This window comes from Oncorhynchus kisutch, linkage group LG5, assembly GCF_002021735.2.
Source record: "Oncorhynchus kisutch isolate 150728-3 linkage group LG5, Okis_V2, whole genome shotgun sequence".
NCBI classification, from domain to species: domain Eukaryota; kingdom Metazoa; phylum Chordata; class Actinopteri; order Salmoniformes; family Salmonidae; genus Oncorhynchus; species Oncorhynchus kisutch.
Genome location: NC_034178.2, coordinates 68,722,806 through 68,750,439, shown reverse-complemented (window position 1 = coordinate 68,750,439; position 27,634 = coordinate 68,722,806). Strand labels below are relative to the sequence as shown.

At 45.1% G+C, this 27,634-nt stretch overlaps 4 protein-coding genes across 5 annotated transcripts in view; 2 read left to right on the top strand and 2 right to left on the bottom strand.

The window, feature by feature from the left end:
* The first annotated feature begins 1,136 nt into the window (after positions 1-1,136).
* On the top strand, positions 1,137-22,522 carry LOC109879089 (keratin, type II cytoskeletal 8-like). Its single transcript, XM_031825725.1, has 9 exons — positions 1,137-1,517; positions 10,245-10,453; positions 13,895-13,955; positions 14,506-14,601; positions 14,834-14,998; positions 15,662-15,787; positions 17,219-17,439; positions 19,297-19,343; positions 21,928-22,522. The coding sequence occupies exons 1-9, from the start codon at positions 1,326-1,328 to the stop codon at positions 22,032-22,034; spliced, it is 1,224 nt and encodes a 407-aa protein (XP_031681585.1). The 5' UTR covers positions 1,137-1,325; the 3' UTR covers positions 22,035-22,522.
* On the bottom strand, positions 22,273-24,460 carry bcdin3d (BCDIN3 domain containing). The gene is made up of 2 exons (XM_020471272.2): positions 23,742-24,460; positions 22,273-23,559 (listed from the first exon to the last, which is right to left on the bottom strand). The coding sequence occupies exons 1-2, from the start codon at positions 23,946-23,948 to the stop codon at positions 22,966-22,968; spliced, it is 801 nt and encodes a 266-aa protein (XP_020326861.1). The 5' UTR covers positions 23,949-24,460; the 3' UTR covers positions 22,273-22,965.
* The window catches only part of cers5 (ceramide synthase 5), a 36,820-nt gene continuing 31,458 nt past the window's right edge, over positions 22,273-27,634 (bottom strand). Inside the window, exons 9-11 of one of the 2 annotated variants that reach the window (XM_020471275.2) lie at positions 27,380-27,536; positions 25,809-25,987; positions 22,273-23,559 (exon numbers count right to left, since the gene is read on the bottom strand). In XM_020471275.2, coding sequence (XP_020326864.2) covers positions 23,553-23,559; positions 25,809-25,987; positions 27,380-27,536 — 343 coding nt within the window. In that variant the 3' untranslated portion in view covers positions 22,273-23,552. Of the gene's footprint in view, positions 23,560-23,741; positions 25,988-27,379; positions 27,537-27,634 lie in introns of both variants that reach the window. The other variant, XR_004210111.1, reaches the window with a different exon arrangement.
* cox14 (cytochrome c oxidase assembly factor COX14) lies at positions 24,044-24,983 on the top strand. Its single transcript, XM_020471273.2, has 2 exons — positions 24,044-24,160; positions 24,447-24,983. The coding sequence occupies exon 2, from the start codon at positions 24,460-24,462 to the stop codon at positions 24,637-24,639; it is 180 nt and encodes a 59-aa protein (XP_020326862.1). The 5' UTR covers positions 24,044-24,160; positions 24,447-24,459; the 3' UTR covers positions 24,640-24,983.

Here is a 27,634-nt window from a genome sequence, read left to right as displayed (position 1 = left end):
CTATGTACAGACTCAGTGAGCATAGCCTTGCTATTGAGAAAGGCCGCCGTAGGCAGACATGGCTCTCAAGAGAAGACAGGCTATGTGCTCACTGCCCACAAAATGAGGTGGAAACTGAGCTGCACTTCCTAACCTCCTGCCCAATGTATGACCATATTAGAGAGACATATTTCCCTCAGATTACACAGATCCACAAAGAATTCGAAAACAAATCCAATTTTGAAAAACTCCCATATCTACTGGGTGAAATTCCACAGTGTGCCATCACAGCAGCAAGATTTGTGACCTGTTGCCACGAGAAACGGGCAACCAGTGAAGAACAAACACCATTGTAAATACAACCCATATTTATGCTTATTTATTTTATCTTGTGTCCTTTAACAATTTGTGTAGAGAGAGAGAGAGAGGGAGAGAGGGAGAGAGAGAGAGAGAGAGAGAGAGAGAGAGAGAGAGAGAGAGAGAGAGAGAGAGAGAGAGAGAGAGAGAGAGAGAGAGAGAGAGAGAGAGAGAGAGAGAGAGAGAGAGAGAGAGAGAGAGAGAGAGAGAGAGAGAGAGAGAGAGAGAGGCAGTGAGAGAGGCAGTGAGTGAGAGAGAGAGAGAGAGAGAGAGGTGCCATCACAGCAGCAAGATTTGTGACCTGTTGCCACGAGATAATGGCAACCAGTGAAGAACATACAACCCATATTTATGCTTATTTATTTTCCCTTGTGTACTTTAACAATTTGTGTAGAGAGAGGGAGAGAGAGAGAGAAAGAGAGAGAGAGAGAGAGAGAGAGAGAGAGAGAGAGAGAGAGAGAGAGGGGGAGACAGAGAGAGAGAGAGAGAGAGAGAGAGAGAGAGAGAGAGGGGGAGACAGAGAGAGAGAGAGAGAGAGAGAGAGAGAGAGAGAGAGAGAGGGAGAGGAGAGAGAGAGAGAGAGAGAGAGGGAGACAGAGAGAGAGAGAGGGGGGAGACAGAGAGAGAGAGAGAGAGAGAGAGAGACAATGTGGGGCCAGGGAGCGGAGAAAGAAAAGGTGTGAGTGAATAACTGGTTCTTTGGCCACTCCAAAGAACTAGAGAACCACCTCCACCCTGAGGGAGGGGAGTTTAAAAGGAGGGCTGAACGCCTGAGACACCTCACTGAGGTCAGACAGCCCTGCTGCTATCCTGTCCTGGCTTGTCCATGAGCATCACTCTGATATTCCCTCCTCTCCATCTCTCCCTCTCTGATTCTCCCTCATCTCCATCTCTCCCTCTCTGACCCGTACTCCTCTCCATCTCTTCCTCTCCAAATCACTGTCTCCAACTCTCCCTCCACCTCTCCCCTCTCCATCTCCCCTTCCACCATGAGCCTGAGGTCCAAGCATATCTCCAGCTCCAGTGACCAGCACAGCAGCCCTCTCCACTCTGTCTCAGTCAACATGAGCCTGCTGGCCCCCCTCAATCTGGATATCGACCCCGACCTGCAGGTCGCCCGCATCCACGAGAAGGACCAAATCAAGGGCCTCAACAACCGCTTCGCCTCCTTCATCGACAAGGTCTGTGTGGTTGTCGCTTATGATTATGAAGGTCTCTTTTTTTATTTAATCAGGATAGTCCACCCAGTAGCAATAACTGCCACTGTTTTCCAAGGAGTCTTATGTCTCTGATGGTGTTCCTCTGTCTGAATCAGCTACTAAAGGACTGAAAGCTAACTTGGTTTAGCCATTGATTGGAAAAAGGGAGAACAAACAGTGATTGCCATCTCTGTATTTTTTCATTACAACCTTGAAGTAACTGAATCTATGTCAAATCAAATCAAATGTATTTATAAAGCTGTTTGTTACATCAGCTGATGTCTCAAAGTGCTGTACAGAAACCCAGCCTCAAACCCCAAGCAGCAAGCAATGCAGGTGTAGAAGCACGGTGGCTAGGAAAACCCCCCTAGAAAGGCAGGAACCTAGGATGAAACCTAGAGAGGAACCAGGCTATGAGGGGTGACCAGTCCTCTTCTGGCTGTGCTGGGTGGAGATTATAAGAGTACATGGTCATTAAGGCCAGATTGTTCTGCAAGATGTTCAAATGTTCATAGATGACCGGCGGGGTCAAAGAATAATCACGGTGGTTAAACCCCAAAGAGGTCAGGAGGTCAGGAGCAAAGATGATGAAAGCAAAGGATTTTTTTGTCTGTTTGTTGTTCTGTATTTCTGTTGACTTTGTATATCAGTTTCACTCGCGTTAACCCAAGAAAACAAAGTCACCTGCTCTTTCACAGCCGTGGTCACTGATACGCCGCTTAGCTTACATCATATCTGACGTTTCTCACGGAATGGGTAACAGAGTTACAATAGAGGCTTTGTGTCTGCTCTACGCTATGGACCACCAGCCTAGTGCACAGCTCTAAGCTTCCTGCAATAACAAACTCCTATTTGTCTCAGGAGTTGACCTCAACACCAGACATTTTGAGACAAACCATGTCCTAATGGTGCAGGAAATTTGAGATGCAAAGCCCATTTAAAGATGTCTAATAACAAGTGAAATATATATAAAGCACCCTCCATGTCCCGTTTCTCTCAGCTCATTCAGCTCACTGGTAACCTAATCAAAAAACAGGTCAGACGTGGTATGGTCTTTCAAGAGTGGAAAATTGCCTTGTGTTTAGGGAGGAAGCTTTTGTGATGATCGCAGACAAACAATGGGAACAAAATACAGCTGCCTTGGGTGTGAAATAGAACCTTGAGGATCTCAGTCGGACTGACTGACTAGTCATTATAACCACAATAATCTCAGTGCTGTTATCTATTTAGTATCTACTGTTATCTATTATTTACTATCTCTGAAGACTCAACTGACTTGGTTTCTCAAATGACTGCCTCGCCTGGTTCACCAACTACTTCTCAGACAGAGTTCAGTGTGTCAAATCGGAGGGCCTGTTGTCCGGACCTCTGGTAGTCTCTATGGGGGTACCACAGGGTTAAATTCTCGGGCCGACTCTTTTGTCTGTACATATCAATGATGTCGCTCTTGCTGCGGGTGATTCCCTGATCCACCTCTACACAGACGACACCATTCTGTATACATCTGGCCCTTCTTTGGACACTGTGTTTACTAACCTCCAAACAAGCTTCAATGCCATACAACTCTCCTTCCGTGGCCTCCAACTGCTCTTAAGCGCTAGTCAAACCAAATGCATGCTTTTCAACCGTTCGCTGCCCGCACCCGCCCACTCGACTAGCATCACTACTCTGGACAGTTCTGACTTAGAATATGTGGACAACTACAAATACCTAGGTGTCTGGCTAGACTGTAAACTCTCCTTCCAGACTCATATTAAGCATCTCCAATCAAAATTAAATCGAGATTTGGCTTCCTATTTCGCAACAAAGCCTCCTTCACGCACGTCGTCAAACATACCCTCGTGAAACTGACTATCCTACCGATCCTCGACTTTGGCGATGTCATTTACAAAATAGCTGCCAATACTCTACTCAGCAAACTGGATGCAGTCTATCACAGTGCCATCAGTTTTGTTACCAAAGCCCCTTATACCACCCACCACTGCGACTTGTATGCTCTAGTCGGCTGGCCCTCGCTACATATTCGTCGCCAGACCCACTGGCTCCAGGTCATCTACAAGTCCATGCTAGCTCTGCCATATCTCAGCTCACTGGTCACGATAACAACACCCACCCGTAGCACGTGCTCCAGCAGCTATATCTCACCGGTCATCCCCAAAGCCAACAGCTCCTTTAGCTGCCTTTCATCTCCAGTTCCCTGCTGCCAATGACTGGAACGAATTGCAAAAATCGCTGAAGCTGGAGACATATTTCCCTCACTAACTTTAAACATCAGCTATCTGAGCAGCTAACTGATCGCTGCAGCTGTACATAGCCCATCTGTAAACAGCCCACCCAATCTACCTACCTCATCCCCATATTGTTTTTATTTACTTTTGCACACCAGTATTTCTACTTGCACATCACCATCTGCTCATCTATCACTCCAGTGTTCATTTGCTAAATTGTATTTACTTCGATACAATGGCCTATTTATTTCCTTACCTCCTCATACCATTTGCACACACTGTATACAGACTTTCTTTTTTTTCTATTGTGTTATTGACTGTACGCTTGTTTATTCCATGTGTAACTCTGTGTTGTTGTTTGTGTCGAACTGCTTTGCTTTATCTTGGCCAGGTCGCAGTTGTAAATGAGAACTTGTTCTCAACTAGACTACCTGGTTAAATAAAGGTGAAATAAAAAATAAAGGTGAAATAAAAAACTGTTATCTATAGAGTATCCACTGTTATCTAGGGAGTATCCACTGTTATCTAGGGAGTATCCACTGTTATCTATGGAGTAGCCACTGTTATCTATGGAGATTCCACGGTTATCTATAGAGTATCCACTGTTATCTAGGGAGTATCCACTGTTATCTAGGGAGTATCCACTGTTATCTATGGAGTAGCCACTGTTATCTATGGAGATTCCACGGTTATCTATAGAGTATCCACTGTTATCTATAGAGTATCCACTGTTATCTATAGAGTAGCCACTGTTATCTATGGAGTATCCACTGTTATCTAGGGAGTATCCACTGTTATCTATAGAGTATCTACTGTTATCTAGGGAGTATCCACTGTTATCTAGGGAGTATCCACTGTTATCTATAGAGTATCCACTGTTATCTATAGAGTATCTACTGTTATCTAGGGAGTATCCACTGTTATCTAGGGAGTATCCACTGTTATCTATAGAGTATCCACTGTTATCTATAGAGTATCTACTGTTATCTAGGGAGTATCCACTGTTATCTAGGGAGTAGCCACTGTTATCTAGGGAGTATCCACTGTTGTCTATAGAGTATCCACTGTTATCTAGGGAGTATCTACTGTTATCTATAGAGTATCCACTGTTATCTAGGGAGTATCCACTGTTATCTATAGAGTATCCACTGTTATCTATTTTATTATTTTATTATTATTATTATGTTTTCTTCTTGGGCCTCTATAACTATATCTATTGTTTTTATTTTTGTTGTTGTTGTGTGATTTGGATTGATCCCCTCTACCACACGGAACCCCACTAATCTACTGACGGAGCGCAGGAGGTGGCTAACAACAGACCTCCATCCTATGCTAGCTTGCTACCGATGCCCTGGCTAGCTGTCTAAATCACCAACCAACCTCTCCACTCACCGGACCCTTTTGATCACTCGACTAAGCATGCCTCTCCTTAATGTCAATATGTCTTGTCCATTTCTGTTCTGGTTAGTGTTTATTGGCTTATTTCACTGTAGAGCCTCTAGTCCTGCTCACTATACCTTATCCAACCTATTAGTTCCACCACCCACACATGCAATGACATCTCCTGGTTTCAACGATGTTTCTAGAGACAATATCTCTCTCTTCATCACTCAATACCTAGGTTTACCTCCACTGTATTCACATCCTACCATACATTTGTCTGTACATTATACCTTGATGCTATTTTATCGCCCCCAGAAACCTCCTTTTACTCTATGTTCCAGACGTTCTAGACGACCAATTCTCATAGCTTTTAGCCGTACCCTTATTCTACTCCTCCTATGTTCCTCTGGCGATGTAGAGGTGAATCCAGGCCCTGCAGTGCCTAGCTCCACTCCTATTCCCCAGGCGCTCTCTTTTGACGACTTCTGTAACCGTAATAGCCTTGGTTTCATGCATGTTAACATTAGAAGCCTCCTCCCTAAGTTTGTTCTATTCACTGCTTTAGCACACTCTGCCAACCCGGATGTTCTAGCTGTGTCTGAATCCTGGCTTAGGAAGACCACCAAAAACTCAGACATTTTAATTCCAAACTACAACATTTTCAGACAAGATAGAACTGCCAAAGGGGGCGGTGTTGCAATCTACTGCAAAGATAGCCTGCAGAGTTCTGTCCTACTATCCAGGTCTGTACCCAAACAATTTGAACTTCTACTTTTAAAAATCCACCTCTCTAAAAACAAGTCTCTCACCGTTGCCGCCTGCTATAGACCACCCTCTGCCCCCAGCTGTGCTCTGGACACCATATGTGAACTGATTGCCCCCCATCTATCTTCTGAGTTCGTGCTGCTAGGCGACCTAAACTGGAACATGCTTAACACCCCAGCCATCCTACAATCTAAACTTGATGCCCTCAATCTCACACAAATAATCAATGAACCTACCAGGTACCTCCCCAAAACCTTAAACACGGGCACCCTCATAGATATCATCCTAACCAACTTCCCCTCTAAATACACCTCTGCTGTCTTCAACCAAGATCTCAGCGATCACTGCCTCATTGCCTGCATCCGTAATGGGTCAGCGGTCAAACGACCTCCACTCATCACTGTAAAACGCTCCCTGAAACACTTCTGCGAGCAGGCCTTTCTAATCGACCTGGCCGGGGTATCCTGGAAGGATATTGATCTCATCCCGTCAGTAGAGGATGCCTGGATATTTTTTTAAAATGCCTTCCTAACCATCTTAAATAAACATGCCCCATTTAAGAAATTTAGAACCAGGAACAGATATAGCCCTTGGTTCTCCCCAGACCTGACTGCCCTTAACCAACACAAAAACATCCTATGGCGTTCTGCATTAGCATCGAACAGCCCCCGTGATATGCAGCTGTTCAGGGAAGCTAGAAATCATTATACACAGGCAGTTAGAAAAGCCAAGGCTAGCTTTTTCAAGCAGAAATTTGCTTCCTGCAACACTAACTCAAAGAAGTTCTGGGACACTGTAAAGTCCATGGAGAATAAGAACACCTCCTCCCAGCTGCCCACTGCACTGAAGATAGGAAACACTGTCACCACTGATAAATCCACCATAATTGAGAATTTCAATAAGCATTTTTCTACGGCTGGCCATGCTTTCCACCTGGCTACTCCTACCCCAGACAACAGCACTGCACCCCCAACAGCAACTCGCCCAAGCCTTCCCCATTTCTCCTTCTCCCAAATCCATTCAGCTGATGTTCTGAAAGAGCTGCAAAATCTGGACCCCTACAAATCAGCCGGGCTAGACAATCTGGACCCTTTCTTTCTAAAATTATCTGCCGAAATTGTTGCCACCCCTATTACTAGCCTGTTCAACCTCTCTTTCGTGTCGTCTGAGATTCCCAAAGATTGGAAAGCAGCTGCGGTCATCCCCCTCTTCAAAGGGGGGGACACTCTTGACCCAAACTGCTACAGACCTATATCTATCCTACCGTGCCTTTCTAAGGTCTTCGAAAGCCAAGTCAACAAACAGATTACCGACCATTTCGAATCTCACCATACCTTCTCTGCTATGCAATCCGGTTTCAGAGCTGGTCATGGGTGCACCTCAGCCACGCTCAAGGTCCTAAACGATATCTTAACCGCCATCGATAAGAAACATTACTGTGCAGCCGTATTCATTGATCTGGCCAAGGCTTTCGACTCTGTCAATCACCATATCCTCATCGGCAGACTCGACAGCCTTGGTTTCTCAAATGATTGCCTCGCCTGGTTCACCAACTACTTCTCTGATAGAGTTCAGTGTGTCAAATCGGAGGGTCTGCTGTCCGGACCTCTGGCAGTCTCTATGGGGGTGCCACAGGGTTCAATTCTTGGACCAACTCTCTTCTCTGTATACATCAATGAGGTCGCTCTTGCTGCTGGTGAGTCCCTGATCCACCTCTACGCAGACGACACCATTCTGTATACTTCCGGCCCTTCTTTGGACACTGTGTTAACAACCCTCCAGGCAAGCTTCAATGCCATACAACTCTCCTTCCGTGGCCTCCAATTGCTCTTAAATACAAGTAAAACTAAATGCATGCTCTTCAACCGATCGCTACCTGCACCTACCTGCACCGATCGCTACCTCCAACATCACTACTCTGGACGGCTCTGACTTAGAATACGTGGACAACTACAAATACTTAGGTGTCTGGTTAGACTGTAAACTCTCCTTCCAGACCCATATCAAACATCTCCAATCCAAAGTTAAATCTAGAATTGGCTTCCTATTTCGCAACAAAGCATCCTTCACTCATGCTGCCAAACATACCCTTGTAAAACTGACCATCCTACCAATCCTCGACTTTGGCGATGTCATTTACAAAATAGCCTCCAATACCCTACTCAACAAATTGGATGCAGTCTATCACAGTGCAATCCGTTTTATCACCAAAGCCCCATATACTACCCACCATTGCGACCTGTACGCTCTCGTTGGCTGGCCCTCGCTTCATACTCGTCGTCAAACCCACTGGCTCCATGTCATCTACAAGACCCTGCTAGGTAAAGTCCCCCCTTATCTCAGCTCGCTGGTCACCATAGCATCTCCCACCTGTAGCACACGCTCCAGCAGGTATATCTCTCTAGTCACCCCCAAAACCAATTCTTTCTTTGGCCGCCTCTCCTTCCAGTTCTCTGCTGCCAATGACTGGAACGAACTACAAAAATCTCTGAAACTGGAAACACTTATCTCCCTCACTAGCTTTAAGCACCAACTGTCAGAGCAGCTCACAGATTACTGCACCTGTACATAGCCCACCTATAATTTAGCCCAAACAACTACCTCTTTCCCAACTGTATTTAATTTTAATTTATTTATTTATTTTGCTCCTTTGCACCCCATTATTTTTATTTCTACTTTGCACATTCTTCCATTGCAAAACTACCATTCCAGTATTTTACTTGCTATATTGTATTTACTTTGCCATCATGGCCTTTTTTGCCTTTACCTCCCTTCTCACCTCATTTGCTCACATTGTATATAGACTTGTTTATACTGCATTATTGACTGTATGTTTGTTTTTACTCCATGTGTAACTCTGTGTCGTTTTATCTGTCGCACTGCTTTGCTTTATCTTGGCCAGGTCGCAATTGTAAATGAGAACTTGTTCTCAACTTGCCTACCTGGTTAAATAAAGGTAAAATAAAAATAAATAAATAAAAAATCTATAGAGTATCCACTGTTATCTATAGAGTATCCACTGTTATCTAGGGAGTATCTACTGTTATCTATGGAGATTCCACTGTTATCTAGGGAGTAGCCACTGTTATCTAGGGAGTAGCCACTGTTATCTATAGAGTATCCACTGTTATCTATAGAGTATCTACTGTTATCTAGGGAGTATCCACTGTTATCTAGGGAGTAGCCACTGTTATCTAGGGAGTATCCACTGTTGTCTATAGAGTATCCACTGTTATCTAGGGAGTATCCACTGTTATCTATAGAGTATCCACTGTTATCTATAGAGTATCCACTGTTATCTATAGAGTATCCACTGTTATCTATAGAGTATCCACTGTTATCTATAGAGTATCTACTGTTATCTAGGGAGTATCCACTGTTATCTAGGGAGTATCCACTGTTGTCTATAGAGTATCCACTGTTATCTATAGAGTATCCACTGTTATCTAGGGAGTAGCCACTGTTATCTAGGGAGTATCCACTGTTATCTATAGAGTATCCAATGTTATCTATGGAGTATCTACTGTTTTCTAGGGAGTATCCACTGTTATCTAGGGAGTATCCACTGTTATCTATGGAGTATCCACTGTTATCTATGGAGTATCTACTGTTATCTATAGAGTATCCACTGTTATCTATAGAGTATCCACTGTTATCTATGGAGTATCTACTGTTATCTATAGAGTATCCACTGTTATCTATGGAGTAGCCACTGTTATCTATGGAGTATCCACTGTTATCTATGGAGTATCCACTGTTATCTATGGAGTATCCACTGTTATCTATGGAGTATCCACTGTTATCTATGGAGTAGCCACTGTTATCTATGGAGTATCCACTGTTATCTATGGAGTATCCACTGTTATCTATGGAGTATCCACTGTTATCTAGGGAGTATCCACTGTTATCTATAGAGTGTCTACTGTTATATATGGAGTATCCACTGTTATCTATAGAGTATCTACTGTTATCTATGGAGTATCCACTGTTATCTATGGAGTATCCACTGTTATCTATAGAGTCTCTACTGTTATCTATGGAGTATCCACTGTTATCTATAGAGTATCCACTGTTATCTATAGAGTATCCACTGTTATCTATAGAGTATCCACTGTTATCTATGGCATTCCCATGGTTATCTATGGAGATTCCACGGTTATCTATGGAGTATCCACTGTTATCTACCGATCATTTACATCTGATTTTATATAAACTTCATGAAGGTCATGACAAGTCAAAGAGAAATTCCAAGGTGTCTTTGAATCAAAGAGAAATGCCTCTCTTCAGGGCCACCAAAGACCCACTATGTGCTGAGTCTGTTTTCCCCCTTTAGGTGCGTTTCCTGGAGCAGCAGAACAAGATGTTAGAAACTAAGTTTGATCTGCTGCACGGTAAGCAGACGGGCCGCTCCAACATCGAGCCTCTGTTCGAGGCCTACATGGCCAACCTCCGCCGCCAGATGGACCTGGTGAACAACGACAATACCAAGCTGGATGGAGAGCTGAGGAACATGCAAGGTCTGGTGGAGGACTTCAAACACAAGTAGGAGTCTATATCTATCTATCTATCTATCTATCTATCTATCTATCTGTCTATCTGTCTATCTGTCTATCTGTCTATCTGTCTGTCTGTCTGTCTGTCTGTCTGTCTGTCTGTCTGTCTGTCTGTCTGTCTGTCTGTCTGTCTGTCTGTCTGTCTGTCTGTCTGTCTGTCTGTCTGTCTGTCTGTCTGTCTGTCTGTCTGTCTGTCTGTCTGTCTGTCTGTCTGTCTGTCTGTCTGTCTGTCTGTCTGTCTGTCTGTCTGTCTGTCTGTCTGTCTGTCTGTCTGTCTGTCTGTCTGTCTGTCTGTCTGTCTGTCTGTCTGTCTGTCTTGCTCGCCTGAAGTAGAGTATATTGTGCTAAATTGTGGGCCACACTACTTGCCTAGAGAGTTTTCAGCTATACTTTTCGTGGCTGTTTATTTACCACCACAGACAGATGCTGGCACTAAGACCGCACTCAGTGAGCTGTATAAGGAAATAAGCAAACAGGAAACCACTCACCCAGAGGCGGCGCTCCTAGTGGCTGGAGACGTTAATGCAGGGAAACTTAAATCAGTTCTACCAAATTTATATCTACATGTCACATGTGCAACCAGAGGAAAAACATTTCTAGATCACCTGTAATCTAGATCACCTGTACTCCACACACAGAGACACTCCACACACAGAGACACGTACAAAGCTCTCCCTCGCCCTCCATTTGGTAAATCCGACCACAACTCTATCCTCCTGATTCCTGCTTACAAGCAAAAATTAAAGCAGGAAGCACCAGTGACATGGTCTATAAAAAAAGTGGTCAGATGAAGCAGATGCAGGACTGTTTTGCTAGAACAGACTGGAACATGTTCCGGGATTCTTCCGATGGCATTGAGGAGTACACCACATCACCACTCCCGTACAGGCTCGGTGGCACAGATAGCACTGCAATGCGGTGCCCTAGACCACTGCGCCACCCGGGAGGCCCCCCGACGCTCATTTTATGTGGCAGGGCTTGCAAACTATTACAGACTACAAAGGGAAGCACAGCCGCGAGCTGCCCAGTGACACGAGCCTACCAAACGAGCTACATCACTTCTATGATCGCTTCGAGGCAAGCAACACTGAGGCATGCATGAGAGCATCAGCTGTTCCGGACGACTGTGTGATCACGCTCTCCGTAGCCGACGTGAGTAAGACCTTTAAACAGGTCAACATACACAAGGCTGCGGGGCCAGACGGATTACCAGGACGTGGGCTCCGGGCATGTGCTAGCCAACTGGCAGGCGTCTTCACTGACATTTTCAATATGTCCCTGATGTTTCAAGCAGACCACCATAATCCCTGTGCCCAAGAACACAACATCCGTAGCCATGAAGTGCTTTGAAAGGTTGGTAATGGCTCACATCAACACCATTATCCCAGAAACCCTAGACCCACTCTAATTTGCATACCGCCCAAACAGATCCACAGATGATGCAATCTCTATTGCACTCCATTCCCACCTGGACAAAAGGAACACCTATGTGAGAATGCTATTCATTGACTAAAGCTCAGCGTTCAACACCATAGTAACCTCAGAGCTCATCACTAAGCTAAGGATCCTGGGACTAAACACCTCCCTCTGCAACTGGATCCTGGACTTCCTGACGGGCCACCCCCAGGTAGTGAGGGTAGGTAGCAACACATCTGCCACGCTGATCCTCAACACTGGAGCTCCACAGGGGTGTGTGCTCAGTCCCCTCCTGTACTCCCTGTTCACCCACAACTGCATGGCCAGGCACGACTCCAACACCATCATTAGGTTTGCAGACGACACAACCGTGGTAGGCCTGATCACCGATAACGATGAGACAGCCTATAGGGAGGAGGTCAGAGACCTAGCCGGGTGGTGCCAGAATAACAACCTTTCCCTCAAAATAACCAAGACTAAGGAGATGATTGTTGACTACAGGAAAAGGAGGACCGGGCACGCCCCCATTCTCATCGATGGGGCTGTAGTGGAGCAGGTTGAGAGCTTCAAGTTCCTTGGTGTCCACATCAACAACAAAATAGAATGGTCCAAACACACCAAGACAGTGGTGAAGAGGGCACGACAAAGCCTATACCCCCTCAGGAAACTAAAAAGATTTGGCATGGGTCCTGAGATCCTCAAAAGGTTCTACAACTGCAACATCGAGAGCATGGTTGCATCACTGCCTGGTATGGCAATTGCTCATTCTCTAACCGCAAGGCACTACATAGGATAGTGAGTACGGCCCAGTACATCACTGGGGCTAAGCTGCCTGCCATCCAGGACCTCTACACCAGGCGGTGTCAGAGGAAGGCCCTAAAAATGGTAAAAAAGACCCCAGCCATAGCCTGCTCTCTCTACTACCGCATGGCAAGCGGTACCGGAGTGCCAAGTCTAGGACAAAAAGGCTTCTCAACAGTTTTACCCCCAAGCCATAAGACTCCTGAACAAGTAATAAAATGGCTACCCAGACTATTTGCATTGTGTGCCCCCCCAAACCCCCACCCCCTTTTACACTGCTGCTACACTCTGTTTATCATATATGCATAGTCACTTTAACTATACATTCATGTACATACTACCTCAATTGGGACGACCAACCAGTGCTCCCGCACATTGGCTAACCGGGCTATCTGCATTGTGTCCCGCCACCCACCAACCCCTCTTTTACGCTACTGCTACTCTCTGTTCATCATATATGCATAGTCCCTTTAACTATATCTACATGTACATACTACCTCAATCAGCCTGACTAACCGGTGTCTGTACGTAGCCTGTACGTAGCCGGTGTCTGTATGTAGCCAAATACCTGTTGTATTTGGCGCACATGACAAATAAACTTTGATTTGATTTGTCTGCCTGTCTGTCTGTCTGTCTGTCTGTCTGTCTGTCTGTCTGTCTGTCTGTCTGTCTGTCTGTCTGTCTGTCTGTCTGTCTGTCTGTCTGTCTGTCTGTCTGTCTGTCTGTCTGTCTGTCTGTCTGTCTGTCTGTCTGTCTGTCTGTCTGTCTGTCTGTCTGTCTGTCTGTCTGTCTGTCTGTCTGTCTGTCTGTCTGTCTGTCTGTCTGTCTGTCTGTCTGTCTGTCTGTCTGTCTGTCTGTCTGTCTGTCTGTCTGTCTATCTATCTATCTATCTATCTCTGTCTGGATGGAGAGCTGAGGAACATGCAATGTCTGGTGGATGACTTCAAACACAAGTAGGGACACCTAGTTATTGCCAGGAATGTTGGTTGAGTTCTCTTTTGTTCTCTTTTTTCTGACAATGACTAGGGGGAAGAGCTGCCAGCGAGAGGGGTTTAGTCTGCAGGTTCATGGAGAAACTCCTGGCCCAGATTATGACTAACATATAATCTGGTGTCATTATAACACTGACCAATAACAAAGTGTGACTCGAAGATGATCAAAGCCAGATACTTTCGGACCAAAGTCAGTTTCTTGTCATTCTGTTTTTACCTAGATACGAAGACGAGATCAACAAGAGACAAAATATGGAGAACGAATTTGTGAATCTGAAAAAGGTGAGAGCGTCACATTTCCCCAGTGATACCGGAATTGTGTTTTAATGGTCTCAGAAGTATAACATTGATGCTTTTGGATTACTTTATGGACACAATACCATACTATGACATCAACTTAATGTTGTATTCAGTGATACAGTGCTGTACCATGAGAGTGAGGTTAAGTTAGACAAACACTGCAAATGAAAAGGCCCAGAGAGACAGAGACAACAATAGCTAGTATGAGCAAACCTGCCCCATCTTCTGCGAGATTAAGAAACCATACGCTTGTAAGGTATAATTTCACCACTGAAAACAAAAATGAAGGATCTGGACCTGAGGTGTATAGGGGATAGAGAGAAAATATCAAACCACCATGTCAAAATCAATTTTAACATCAACCTAATTAGCTGTCTTGCAATGAAACACTCAGTCTTCAATAAATTGCACCTGGTATGTTTGGACAAGGTACTTGGTGGCCTACTGTTGTTCTTTCAAGGTATTAGGTTTTTACAAAACAGTAGTAGTCGAAGGGACTAGAGAGGGTAACTATAGTATGTTGTCCTATCAGGATGTGGACTCGGCACACATGGTGAAGGCAGACCTGGGAGACAAGGTGGGAGCTCTGACTGATGAGATCAACTTCCTCAGGTTCATCTATGAAGAGGTATGATCATAACTGTATTACCAAGAAACTGCAATCCACACATGTATGTCCTGTATGGTTCAGGCAGTTGGTGAGAGTGAGTGGCTATCAATGTCAAGGTTGTGAGTTCAAATACTGTAATGATCACATACAAAACAATCCCCGGGAACTGAAGTTACGGTAAGATGCTTTTGGAGTGTTTGTTTGTTTGTTTGTTTGTTTTGTTTGTTTGTTCACCTCTTCGTACATCCAGGAGCTGCGTGAGCTGCAAGCCAGTATCAGGGACACCTCTGTGGTGGTACAGATAGACAACAGTCGTGACCTCAACATGGACCAGATAGTGGCTGACGTCAAGGCTCAGTATGAGGACATCGCTGTTAAGAGCCGAGAGGAGGCTGAGATGTGGTACAAGTCCAAGGTGAACAACAGTTGGCTATTCTAGGATTGAAGTGGACAAGAGGGATTTTGTTGGATTGAAGTGGATACAATGGATTTTGTTAGATTGAAGTGGTTAAGGGGGATTTTGTTAGATTGAAGTGGTTAAGAGGGATTTTGTTAGATTGAAGTGGATAAGAGGGATTTTGTTAGATTGAAGTGGATAAGAGAGATTTTGTTAGATTGAAGTGGATAAGAGAGATTTTGTTAGATTGAAGTGGTTAAGAGGGATTTTGTTAGATTGAAGTGGTTAAGAGGGATTTTGTTGGATTGAAGTGGTTAAGAGGGATTTTGTTGGATTGAAGTGGATAAAATGGATTTTGTTTTACTACATGGAAATCAATACCCATTTCACACATTCTGAGCCGAGCCGTACTGCTCTGGCCTGGTTATACATCTACCATAGCAGCTGGAACCAGGCTGGCAGGACAATGTTAATGGATAATATCAGGCCAAAAAGTGTGCTTTGGTAGATAGTGTGAAAAAGGTCCAAGAGAACTCTGTGCCTCTCAGAGTTGGAGTGCTGATCTAGGATCAGTTTTAGCCTTTTAGATAATAGTGAATAACATTATTTGAACCTGATCCTAGACCAGCAGTGCAACTGATTCGGGGCCTTTATGTAATGCATGTTGTGTTTAAATCTCAGTTGGACCAGATTGCCATCCAGGCCACGCAGTATGGAGACGAGCTGAGGAACACCAAGGGAGAGACAGCCGAAATCAACCGCTTGATCGTCCGTCTGCAGAGTGAGATAGAGGCTATCAAACAACAGGTAGTTCACTTATTATATAATGCTATATAGTTTAACTGCACTGAGGCACAGTAATATCAAACAAGTGCCACTTGGTGTGACGCAAGCAAATGCCATGAAATCGATGCAACCTTAACCCTGGTGTTGATGTCCCGTAGCGTGTCAATCTGGAGAACCAGATCGCTGATGCTGAGGGCTGTGGGGAGCTGGCTGTGAAGGAGGCTAAGTCTCTAACCTAACCCTAACTATACCTATCTCTCCCGTAGCGTGCCAACCTGGAGAACCAGATCGCTGATGCTGAGGGCTGTGGGGAGCTGGCTGTGAAGGAGGCTAAGTCTCTAACCTAACCCTAACTATACCTATCTCTCCCGTAGCGTGCCAACCTGGAGAACCAGATCGCTGATGCTGAGGGCTGTGGGGAGCTGGCTGTGAAGGAGGCTAAGTCTCTAACCTAACCCTAACTATACCTATCTCTCCCGTAGCGTGCCAACCTGGAGAACCAGATCGCTGATGCTGAGGGCTGTGGGGAGCTGGCTGTGAAGGAGGCTAAGTCTCTAACTTAACCCTAACTATACCTATCTCTCCCGTAGCGTGCCAACCTGGAGAACCAGATCGCTGATGCTGAGGGCTGTGGGGAGCTGGCTGTGAAGGAGGCTAAGTCTCTAACCTAACCCTAACTATACCTATCTCTCCCGTAGCGTGCCAACCTGGAGAACCAGATCGCTGATGCTGAGGGCCGTGGGGAGCTGGCTGTGAAGGAGGCTAAGTCTCTAACCTAACCCTAACTATACCTATCTCTCCCGTAGCGTGCCAACCTGGAGAACCAGATCGCTGATGCTGAGGGCCGTGGGGAGCTGGCTGTGAAGGAGGCTAAGTCTCTAACCTAACCCTAACTATACCTATCTCTCCCGTAGCGTGCCAACCTGGAGAACCAGATCGCTGATGCTGAGGGCCGTGGGGAGCTGGCTGTGAAGGAGGCTAAGTCTCTAACCTAACCCTAACTATACCTATCTCTCCCGTAGCGTGCCAACCTGGAGAACCAGATCGCTGATGCTGAGGGCTGTGGGGAGCTGGCTGTGAAGGAGGCTAAGTCTCTAACCTAACCCTAACTATACCTATCTCTCCCGTAGCGTGCCAACCTGGAGAACCAGATCGCTGATGCTGAGGGCCGTGGGGAGCTGGCTGTGAAGGAGGCTAAGTCTCTAACCTAACCCTAACTATACCTATCTCTCCCATAGCGTGCCAACCTGGAGAACCAGATCGCTGATGCTGAGGGCCGTGGGGAGCTGGCTGTGAAGGAGGCTAAGTCTCTAACCTAACCCTAACTATACCTATCTCTCCCGTAGCGTGCCAACCTGGAGAACCAGATCGCTGATGCTGAGGGCCATGGGGAGCTGGCTGTGAAGGAGGCTGTCTCTAACCTAACCCTAACTATACCTATCTCTCCCGTAGCGTGTCAATCTGGAGAACCAGATCGCTGATGCTGAGGGCCGTGGGGAGCTGGCTGTGAAAGAGGCCAAGTCCAAGATGAGAGATCTGGAGGATGCTCTGCAGAGGGCCAAGCAGGACATGGTCAGGCAGCTCAGAGAGTACCAGGACCTGATGAACATCAAGCTGGCCCTGGACATAGAGATAGCCACCTACAGAAAACTACTGGAGGGAGAGGAGGACAGGTATGGAGGGGGAGGAGGACAGGTATGGAGGGAGAGGAGGACAGGAGGACAGGTATGGAGGGAGAGGAGGACGGGCATGGAGGGAGAGGAGGACAGGTATGGAGGGAGAGGAGGACAGGTATGGAGGGAGAGGAGGACAGGTATGGAGGGAGAGGAGGACGGGCATGAGGGAGAGGAGGACAGGTATGGAGGGAGAGGAGGACAGATATGGAGGGAGAGGACAGGTATGGAGGCAGAAGACAGGTATGGAGGGAGAGGAGGACAGGCATGGAGGGAGAGGAGGTCAGATATGGAGGGAGAGGACAGGTATGGAGAAAGATGAGGACAGGCATGGAGGGAGAGGAGGACAGGTATGGAGGGAGAGGAGGACAGATATGGAGGGAGAGGACAGGTATGGAGGCAGAAGACAGGTATGGAGGGAGAGGACAGGTATGGAGGGAGAGGAGGACAGATATGGAGGGAGAGGAGGACAGATATGGAGGGAGAGGACAGGTATGGAGGCAGAAGACAGGTATGGAGGGAGAGGAGGACAGGCATGGAGGGAGAGGAGGACAGATATGGAGGGAGAGGAGGACAGGCATGGAGGGAGAGGAGGACAGATATGGAGGGAGAGGAGGACTGATATGGAGAGAGAGGGCAGGTATGGAGGGAGAGGAGGACAGGTATGGAGGGGAATAGGACAGGTATAGAGGGAGAGGAGGACAGGTATGGAGGGGAGGAGGGGAGGTATGGAGGGAGAGGAGGACAGGAGGACAGGTATGGAGGGAGAGGAGGACGGGCATGGAGGGAGAGGAGGACAGGTATGGAGGGAGAGGAGGACAGGTATGGAGGGAGAGGAGGACAGGTATGGAGGGAGAGGAGGACGGGCATGAGGGAGAGGAGGACAGGTATGGAGGGAGAGGAGGACAGATATGGAGGGAGAGGACAGGTATGGAGGCAGAAGACAGGTATGGAGGGAGAGGAGGACAGGCATGGAGGGAGAGGAGGTCAGATATGGAGGGAGAGGACAGGTATGGAGAAAGATGAGGACAGGCATGGAGGGAGAGGAGGACAGGTATGGAGGGAGAGGAGGACAGATATGGAGGGAGAGGACAGGTATGGAGGCAGAAGACAGGTATGGAGGGAGAGGACAGGTATGGAGGGAGAGGAGGACAGATATGGAGGGAGAGGAGGACAGATATGGAGGGAGAGGACAGGTATGGAGGCAGAAGACAGGTATGGAGGGAGAGGAGGACAGGCATGGAGGGAGAGGAGGACAGATATGGAGGGAGAGGACAGGTATGGAGGAAGAAGAGGACAGGCATGGAGGGAGAGGAGGACAGATATGGAGGGAGAGGAGGACTGATATGGAGGGAGAGGGCAGGTATGGAGGGAGAGGAGGACAGGTATGGAGGGGAATAGGACAGGTATAGAGGGAGAGGAGGACAGGTATGGAGGGGAGGAGGGGAGGTATGGAGGAGAGGAGGACAGGTATGGAGGAGAGGAGGACAGGTATGGAGGGAGAAGACAGGTATGGAGGCAGAAGACAGGTATGGAGGGAGAGGAGGACAGGCATGGAGGGGAAGAGGACAGGTATGGAGGGGAGGAGGACAGGTATAGAGGGAGAGGACAGGTATGTAGGCAGAAGACAGGTATGGAGGGGAGGAGGACAGGTGTAGAAGGAGAGGAGGACAGGTATGGAGGGTGAAGAGGACACATATGGAGGGAGAGGAGGACAGGCATGGAGGGAGAGGACAGGTAAACCTGGGACATGATACAGTATGACCAATTTCTATAAGTTGAGGTTCTTAACAAGGACTGGACGATGTTTTAAAGCTATTTCAGAAACTGAAGCGGCACTATTTATTTTTCTTCTAGGATTGGACATCAATCTATTGTCAATATCCAGTCGGTGTCCAGCTACAGTAAGTAGCCTATGTACTACTGAAAAAATACATCAGAAAATGTACTCTATTTAATGTTATCATCCACTGACTAGAATCATACAAAATTCAGTTGTTTTTTTTTAACACAAGAGCATTTATGTTTAGGCTCCAATCCATAGAGATCACATTAAATGACCAAGTTCCAGAATGGATTAAAAATGGCAGCCAATATAGATTTAGTATCAGCAATTGTGTAATAGAATTATTGTCAACCTAAACTATTGTCATATACAGTGCATTTGGAAAGTATTCCGACCCTTTGAGTTTTTCCATGTTTTGTTACGTTACAGCCTTATTCTAAAATGTATTAAATATTGTTTTCCCTCATCAATCTACACACAATACCCCATAATGACAAAGTGAAAACATGTTTTTAGAAAAAAGAATTGTACATGTATTAAAATGTACCTTATTTACATAAGTATTCAGATCCTATGCTATGAGACTCGAAATTGAGCTCAGGTGCATCCTGTTTGAGTTGTTTCTACAACTTGGAGTCCATCTGTGGTAAATTAAATTGACTGGACATGATTTCAAAAGGCACACAGCTGTCTATATAAGGCCCCACAGTTGACAGTGCATGTCAGGGTAAAAAACAAACCATGAGGTCAAAGGAATTGTCCGTAGAGCTCCGACACAGGATTGTGTCGAGACACAGATCTGGGGAAGGGTACCAAAACATTTCTGCAGCATTGAAGGTCCCCAAGACACAGTGGCCTCCATCATTCTTAAATGGAAGTAGCTATGAACCACCAAGACTCTTCCTAGAGCTGTGACCAACAAAATAATGGTCACTCTGACAGAGCTCCAGAGTTCCTCTGCAGAGATGGGAGAACCTTCCAGAAGGACAATCGTCAAATCAAATCAAATCAAAGTTGATTTGTCACGTGCGCTGAATAGAACAGGTGTAGACCTTACAGTGAAATGCTTACTTACAGGCTCTAACCAATAGTGCAAAAAAAGGTATTAGGTGAACAATAGGTAGGTAAAGAAATAAAACAACAGTAAAAAGACAGGCTATATACAGTAGCGAGGCTATAGAAGTAGCAAGGCTACATACAGACAATGGTTAGTCAGGCTCCCTGCAGCACTCCACCAATCAGGCCTTTATGGTAGAGTGGTCAGACGGAAGCCACTCCTCAGTAAAATGACAGCCCGCTTGGAGTTTGCCAAAAGGCACCTAAAGGACTCTCAGACCACGAGAAACAAGATTCTCTGGCCTGATGAAACCAGATTGAACTCTTTGGCCTGAATGCCAAGTGTCACATCTGGAGGAAACCTGGCACCATCCCTACGGTGAAGCACGGTGGTGGCAGCATCATGGTGTGGGGATGTTTTTCAGTGGCAGGGACTGGAAGACTAGTCAGGATCGATATGGAAAGATGAACGGAGCAAAGTACAGAGAGAACCTTGATGAAAACCTCCTCCAAAGCGCTCAGGACCTCAGACTGGGGCAAAGGTTCACCTTCCAACAGGACAATGGCCCTAAGCACACAGCCAAGACAACGCAGGACTGGTTTCAGGACATGTCTCTGTTTGTCCTTGAGTGGCACAGCCAGAGCCCGGTCGAACATCCCTGGAGAGACTGGGAAATAGCTGTGCAGTGACGCTCCCCATCCAACCTGACAGAGCTTGAGAGGATCTGCAGAGAACAATGGGTGAAACTTCCCAAATACAGGTGTGCCAAGCTTGTAGCGTCATACCCAAGAAGACTAGAAGCTGTAATCACTGCCAAAAGGTGCTTCAACAAAGTACTGAGTAAAGGGTGTGAATACTCATGTAAATGTAATATTTTAATTTGTTTTATTTTATTTTTTGCAAAATTTTCTAAAAAGCCTTTTTTGCTTTGTCATTATGGGGTATTGTGATGTCATTATGGGGTATTGTGATGTCATTATGGGGTATTGTGATGTCATTATGGGGTATTGTGATGTCGTTATGGGGTATTGTGATGTCATTATGGGGTATTGTGTGGAGGTTGAGGGAATCTTTTTTTAAAGACATTTTAGAATAAGGCTGTAATGTAACAAAATGTGTAAAAAGTCAAGGTCTGAATACTTTCCAAATACACTGTAACTATAAATACAGTCTATAGAGGTTTTAAACAAATGTTCTGTATAAAAAGCCTCTAAAACATATGTAAACAGACCATCAAACTAAATGTTTGTTTTCGCGGAAAGCTGTGAGTGCTATTATGATACAGTATCAGTGCTTTTAGTCCGTCATTGTAATTAATAATTTGTTCTTAACTGACTTGCCTAGTTAAATAAAGGTGAAATAAAAAATGAAAAGGTTCCCATTGACAACTTGTGTAAGTCCTATCATCAACTGATTTCAGCCAGTGTATGTCGTGGATTGACTGTATTGTTGGCAGTTCATTTGAAAAAATGTATGTGATCATTCCTCCAAAACTGACTGGCTAGCTAATCAAAATAAAGTAGTAGCAAACTATGGTTGACCAACTCCCTTATCTTTATACCATCAGAAGAAGGTTCATGTCCTTCCTAGCATTCTAATTCCTAATTCTATGCTCTAACCATTAGACTGGTGTTGTTCTGTTCAGGTTCTAAGAGCAGCTGCAACAAATACCTCAGCAGCTTCAGCTCAACACCCAAGCTGCTGATTAAAACGATTGAACAAAGAGGAAGCTCCAGATTCAGCTCTCACTGAGGAGCCCTCAGATACTTCTGGCTTGGGATGAAGAACCATTACCGGTATATCAGCGTTTATATCACATGTATTGCTTCTTTTGTTTATGTGCATGGAGAGTATACCATAAGATCATGATTCAAGATCTAATAGTTTTGATTTTGTAGCTAGTTGTTTGTAGCTAGATGGATACAAACATTTGTCTTTGTATTTTCATTACAGAAAGAACAAACTTGCAGTTTCAACTGGTCATTTCATGTTAATGTAAAATGTTAAGTTTATTTTTATTTTTAAACAAAGCTCTTGTTACTTGCTGTAACACATGGGATGGTGTAGAAGTTTTTAAATAAAGAACAAGAGAGTACTCAAGGCCTATAATGTAAGTACAAAAAGCTTCATCCTCAGGCAACGAGAGAATGGTTGTCATGAGGTCAAAACAAATAGGACACCACCTGCTTCTTGTCTATTCATTTAATATGAACTTTGAGAGAGAGGTCTCTGAAGAAAGGGGGGGCGTGTTATTTGAAGAGATATGATGCTTTGGAGTAGTAAATTCAAGGGCTTTATTCATTCTTATTTTTAAACATCCCCAAAAATAAATATTAAATTCATTTCTCATACACACACACAGTTCATTCATAATTGTTTGCCAAAACATATACACTATTAAGAAGAAAATCGAGTAAGATCAGTTAAATGCATAGCTGAAAGCATAGACTAGGTATGGTGGCAATACAAGTAGTAACAGAGTATTATTGCCTCCTAGTGTGCAAACAACATACTGGTCCTTCACTGCACTTAAAGAACTTGAGCTGGCTGTGAAGGAGGCTAAGGAACTTGGAGTTCCTTCTCTGCACACATACATATTTCCTTAGGACCTTGTCACTTCATTGTCAAGGAAGACAATGTTCAAATGTTTTCAGATTACTCCTTTAAGACAATCATAACATATCTACTGGGATAAATGTAGGTCAACCGTCTCTCTTCTCCTAAAGAGGAGCAGTCTACGATCCCAGCTGGTACTACCGAAACACTGCATCAGTGCCATCCCACAGTGTTTCTCTAAGTGTTCCCTGGCTTGTTCTGCCACATCTCCTCTAATCTTTAACTCCTTGAAGTGGTCAAAGTCAGACCGCCCTAGCTTCCTCAGCCTCCGTGCAGCCGAACGGTAGCACTTCCAGGGCTGGGCCTCCAGGAGGAGATGTTGGCTGACGGAGGCCAGCCGGGAGAGGAGCCCCAGCAGGGCAGCGTCTCCGTGGTTCAGGTGGACCCACATGGTAACAGCCAGGCACAGCGAGAGGTGGAAGCGGAAGCTGCCATGTTGTCTCAGGTAGTCCTGTAGCTGGGTCTGGCTAGCAGCATCCTCAGTGATGTCTAAGGGAATGAAAGAGATGCTCTGGGGGAAAGGGTTGGCCTGTTGGGCCCGGAGGATCAAGGTTTCGTCCAGGTCGAAGCCGAGGAGTTGGAGATCAGTGTCAGGTGGTGTTATAGAGTCTTCAGACAAGACTCTCTGTTGAAGGTGTCTGTACAATGCCACTGTCAGGTCCTGTTATATATTACACATGGATAGACGAGAAAATACTTCATTAGTGACAGACATCTAACTCAAAGTATTCAAAGACCGATGATGAAACTCGGTGATCGTTGTCTTAATGTGTGTGGGTGGTGGATCAGTTTGTAAAGGATGGCTAACATGATTAAATCTCTTTGTGGCTAGCTTTAGCTTACCCCTGAATTGCAACCGACATCCAGCATCAATATGGTTTCACTGCTGTCCTTGCCATACCCCAAATCCTGAATAAGTGTGGTCGGAATGAGGCTTAAACGGTTCTCTGGTGGGTTGAATGTGTAATAGTTTATAAAATTGCCGTAAGGTGCTGCACCGGGATAATTTTTTTCATCCAGAACTTCACTCTCTGCTCCACATGTGGCCATCGTTGTTCCCACGTGTGCAGCATCAAAATACGTCCGACCTAGGAAAATTCTACAGAACTTCTATACCGCTCCTCCCACTGCTGATTACTCAAGAACCGAACGACTTTTGACCCTCACAAGACTCCGTTGTTTTCAGTTACGGAAGAAGTTAGCTAGCCAGGTGTGTTGACATTGAGAAGGGTATCAATAATCTGACGGTCATATTTTACAAGGTAAGTGACAATGCAATTTACATAGCAGTAATTTGAAACTGGAAAAAAAAATCAATTTTTATTCAATGTGTTGTTAAAAGCTTGCTAACCTTGATAGCTAGCTAACCTAGCTAAATTACATCAGATACCCTGAATTTGACTAACATCCGATGTTATACTTTTTTTGTTGATATGTTGACATTTTGTTATCTGTGAACCACATTGTTAAACACGAGTAAACAATGAGATGTATGTAGCTACCCTTAGTTGTACTACAACTTGTCGTTGCTGGATATAACTTCCTCAGGAACACCATCATCATGTTGACCACCGCAAAGCGACTCGCCGACTTCGGATACCGGGGGTTTTCTGCCTCGATGATGCTGTTGACACTCTACGGGGGATACCTGTGCACCATGCGGGGATACCGCTACATGAACAAGCAAAAAGAGCTGCAGGTAGCGGCAGAAAACCAAGACGTGGAGGTCCTCAAGCCATAGAGGACTGGAACTGAATAGTTTGTCCACAAAATCATGGACATTTCTGTTCCTCCCATGGGACTTTTATGTGATAACTATTTGGGTGTGGAAGTTTTGTGTGCCCAGATGAGTAAAGGAGAATCTACTCTTCATTTACTGTCAAGTTCATAATTTGTCTGCTAAAAGGAGAAGGGGCAGAGGACTGGAGTTGACTGAAAAATGGTTTGACTCCTTCCAGCTTAAACTAAATGTCCAATCAGTCTCTTATCATAACTTGCTCAGATCACACTGAATCATAGTTTGTGTGGTGGGATCTTCAAGGTTATGTACCAACCGGTAATATAAATAAAAACATCTTACACAAATAAACATCTATTTTTGTCTCTGTACTCAACACTCACATTATTAGCCCTAATACACACCACATCTATGGATGATCGCTACTGAATAGGATTCTGTTGGCTTCTTCTCTTTTAAATTCATATGCATTTTTTTTTTTATACCAAAGACATTTAAAAAAACGTTAAACATTCAATAAACATTGGTCTCATATTAATAAGATAGAAACAGTGAACAGAACTGACCAGAAACAAAGTAACTGAACAATTACTTCTTAAAATACACCGTAGTAACTCAAGTCCACCGGACCAATAAAACGGACAGAAGAGAATCTCAGGCAAACTGCAGCATCACATTAGAACATTAGCTTGTATTCCATTTGTTTATGTTCATAAGGTACCGCAAATATCTTCAGACCCATTCACTTGACATCAGGGAATGCACTTATTTTTTCTCTCTTCATTTCATCAGTTTTGATTCTATGGGTCACAGTAGTGTGTCTATTCATCCATCGTATACTGTCATAGTCATCGATCATTGTTAGTTCTGAAGAAGACATTTTAATTAAGAGTTAGATGAATGAAGAAACTTAAGTTAAACCGTCCAGGGAACTGGATGAGGCTCGGAAAAGCGCGTTCAAGATGTAATCTAGGATAGGATGAACTAGTAGTGGAAAGGCCGCACAGATATGCCTAATTCTCACTATAGGGCCGACCCGAACAGTACTGGCTCTGATATTGTCCTTTCCAGCACAGTTCTGACAAATAGTGGATGCGCAGTGTAACCACGGCAGACATATTTGACCTGGCTCGGCCCTATAGTGTGAATCAGACGGCAGGCTCCTCTGTCACCTGCTGCTGGTGCGTATCTGTGGCCAGCTTTTAGTGGTGACGGCGTGGCCGTTGGTGCCATTGGTGCCGTTCTCTGCCTTAAGAGAGAAAGCCATTTTAACCCCCCTGTCATTGGTTCTGTTGGTGTCAGCCTCCTCCTCCGAGCTGCTCTCCACGTCACTGCGGTCATCCTTAGACACCTGACAGACAGAGAAATACAAGGTTACAATTCAAAGTGAACGACGTGCTTGACATCCTGGAAACATGGTTGAATGAATAATGCACCTTATTTTCATAGGTAAATTACACATAAATTAATAACATGATCTCTTCATATGCAACCCATTGCAGGTCAAAATGTCACAAAGATGACAACCACATTGTTTGGGGGGGGGAAAGTAAATGAAGGCATAAATAGAATACTTACTGCAGAGAGCAGAGAAATATATATATAGTCATCAGATAGACAGGGCAAGCAAGGAAAAGAGCAGTGGAGGAGGAAGACTCAGCTGAGAAAGACAGATGGAAAGATAGGAGGATCTCTCTCACCCCAGAGAGAAAATAAAAGAGCAATCTCTGCAGAGAGAACAAGAGAAAGAAAAGGTATGAACAGATAAAAAACTGTTTTTATTACATAGTTCTTCCATAGCCTCCAACATGCAACAGGTATTATTTAGCCTGAGCTGAAGTCTGACATGATGAAATTTCCACTCCTGAGTTTCTCAAGTCTGGGCCTGTATTCACAACAGTTCAAAGTCTGGGCCTGTATTCACAGCAGTCTCAAAGTCTGGGCCTGTATTCACAGCAGTCTCAAAGTTTGGGCCTGTATTCACAACAGTCTCAAAGCCTGGGCCTGTATTCACAACAGTCTCAAAGCCTGGGCCTGTATTCACAACAGTCTCAAAGCCTGGGCCTGTATTCACAACAGTCTCAAAGGCTGGGCCTGTATTCACAACAGTCTCAAAGGCTGGGCCTGTATTCACAACAGTCTCAACGTCTGGGCCTGTATTCAAAACAGTCTCAAAGTCTGGGCCTGTATTCACAACAATCTCAAAGTCTGGGCCTGTATTCACAACAGTCTCCCAGTAACATTACTGATATAGCATGAGCTGTGTCTTTTAGATCATAATGAATACGATTATATGAACAGGAAGGACCTGATCCTAGATCAGCACTTCTAATCTGAGACGCTGTCCTCATACAGGCTCTGAACTCCCACTCACCTGTCTATATCTAACCTGTATCAGTCCTACATACCACTCACCTGTCTACATCTAACCTGTACCAGTCCTACATCCCACTCACCTGTCTACATCTAACCTGTACCAGTCCTACATCCCACTCACCTGTCTATATCTAACCTGTACCAGTCCTACATCCCACTCACCTGTCTACATCTAACTTGTACCAGTCCTACATCCCACTCACCTGTCTATATCTAACCTGTACCAGTCCTACATCCCACTCACCTGTCTATATCTAACCTGTACCAGTCCTACATCCCACTCACCTGTCTATATCTAACCTGTACCAGTCCTACATCCCACTCACCTGTCTATATCTAACCTGTACCAGTCCTACATCCCACTCACCTTTCCACGAACCAAGGCTTTGTAGGCGATCCCGGCTATGAGGTAGGACCAGATGACGTGCAGCACCTGTAGCACCAGCAGTAGGGAGTTGAAGAGCCACCAGGAAGGGTATGGACCAATGATCTCCCAGCTCTCAAACAACGTTGTGTTCAGGATCCTGGAACATAGGAAGTATCACACCATGAATTAAGATGTGCACAGAGTGAAGTACACACACACACACACACACACACACACACACACACACACACACAC

What these genes read in the sequence shown, in the direction of transcription:
- cox14 (XM_020471273.2), top strand. Translation starts at nt 24,460, where the DNA reads ATGTTGACCACCGCAAAGCGACTCGCCGACTTCGGATACCGGGGGTTT.
- LOC109879089 (XM_031825725.1), top strand. Translation starts at nt 1,326, where the DNA reads ATGAGCCTGAGGTCCAAGCATATCTCCAGCTCCAGTGACCAGCACAGC. An exon ending in GTGGAGGACTTCAAACACAA is followed by an intron (nt 10,454 to 13,894) that starts GTAGGAGTCTAT and finishes GTTTTTACCTAG; the next exon opens with ATACGAAGACGAGATCAACA. An exon ending in CTGGAGGGAGAGGAGGACAG is followed by an intron (nt 17,440 to 19,296) that starts GTATGGAGGGGG and finishes TTTTTCTTCTAG; the next exon opens with GATTGGACATCAATCTATTG.
- bcdin3d (XM_020471272.2), bottom strand. Translation starts at nt 23,948, where the DNA reads ATGGCCACATGTGGAGCAGAGAGTGAAGTTCTGGATGAAAAAAATTAT. An exon ending in ATGTCGGTTGCAATTCAGGG is followed by an intron (nt 23,560 to 23,741) that starts GTAAGCTAAAGC and finishes AATATATAACAG; the next exon opens with GACCTGACAGTGGCATTGTA.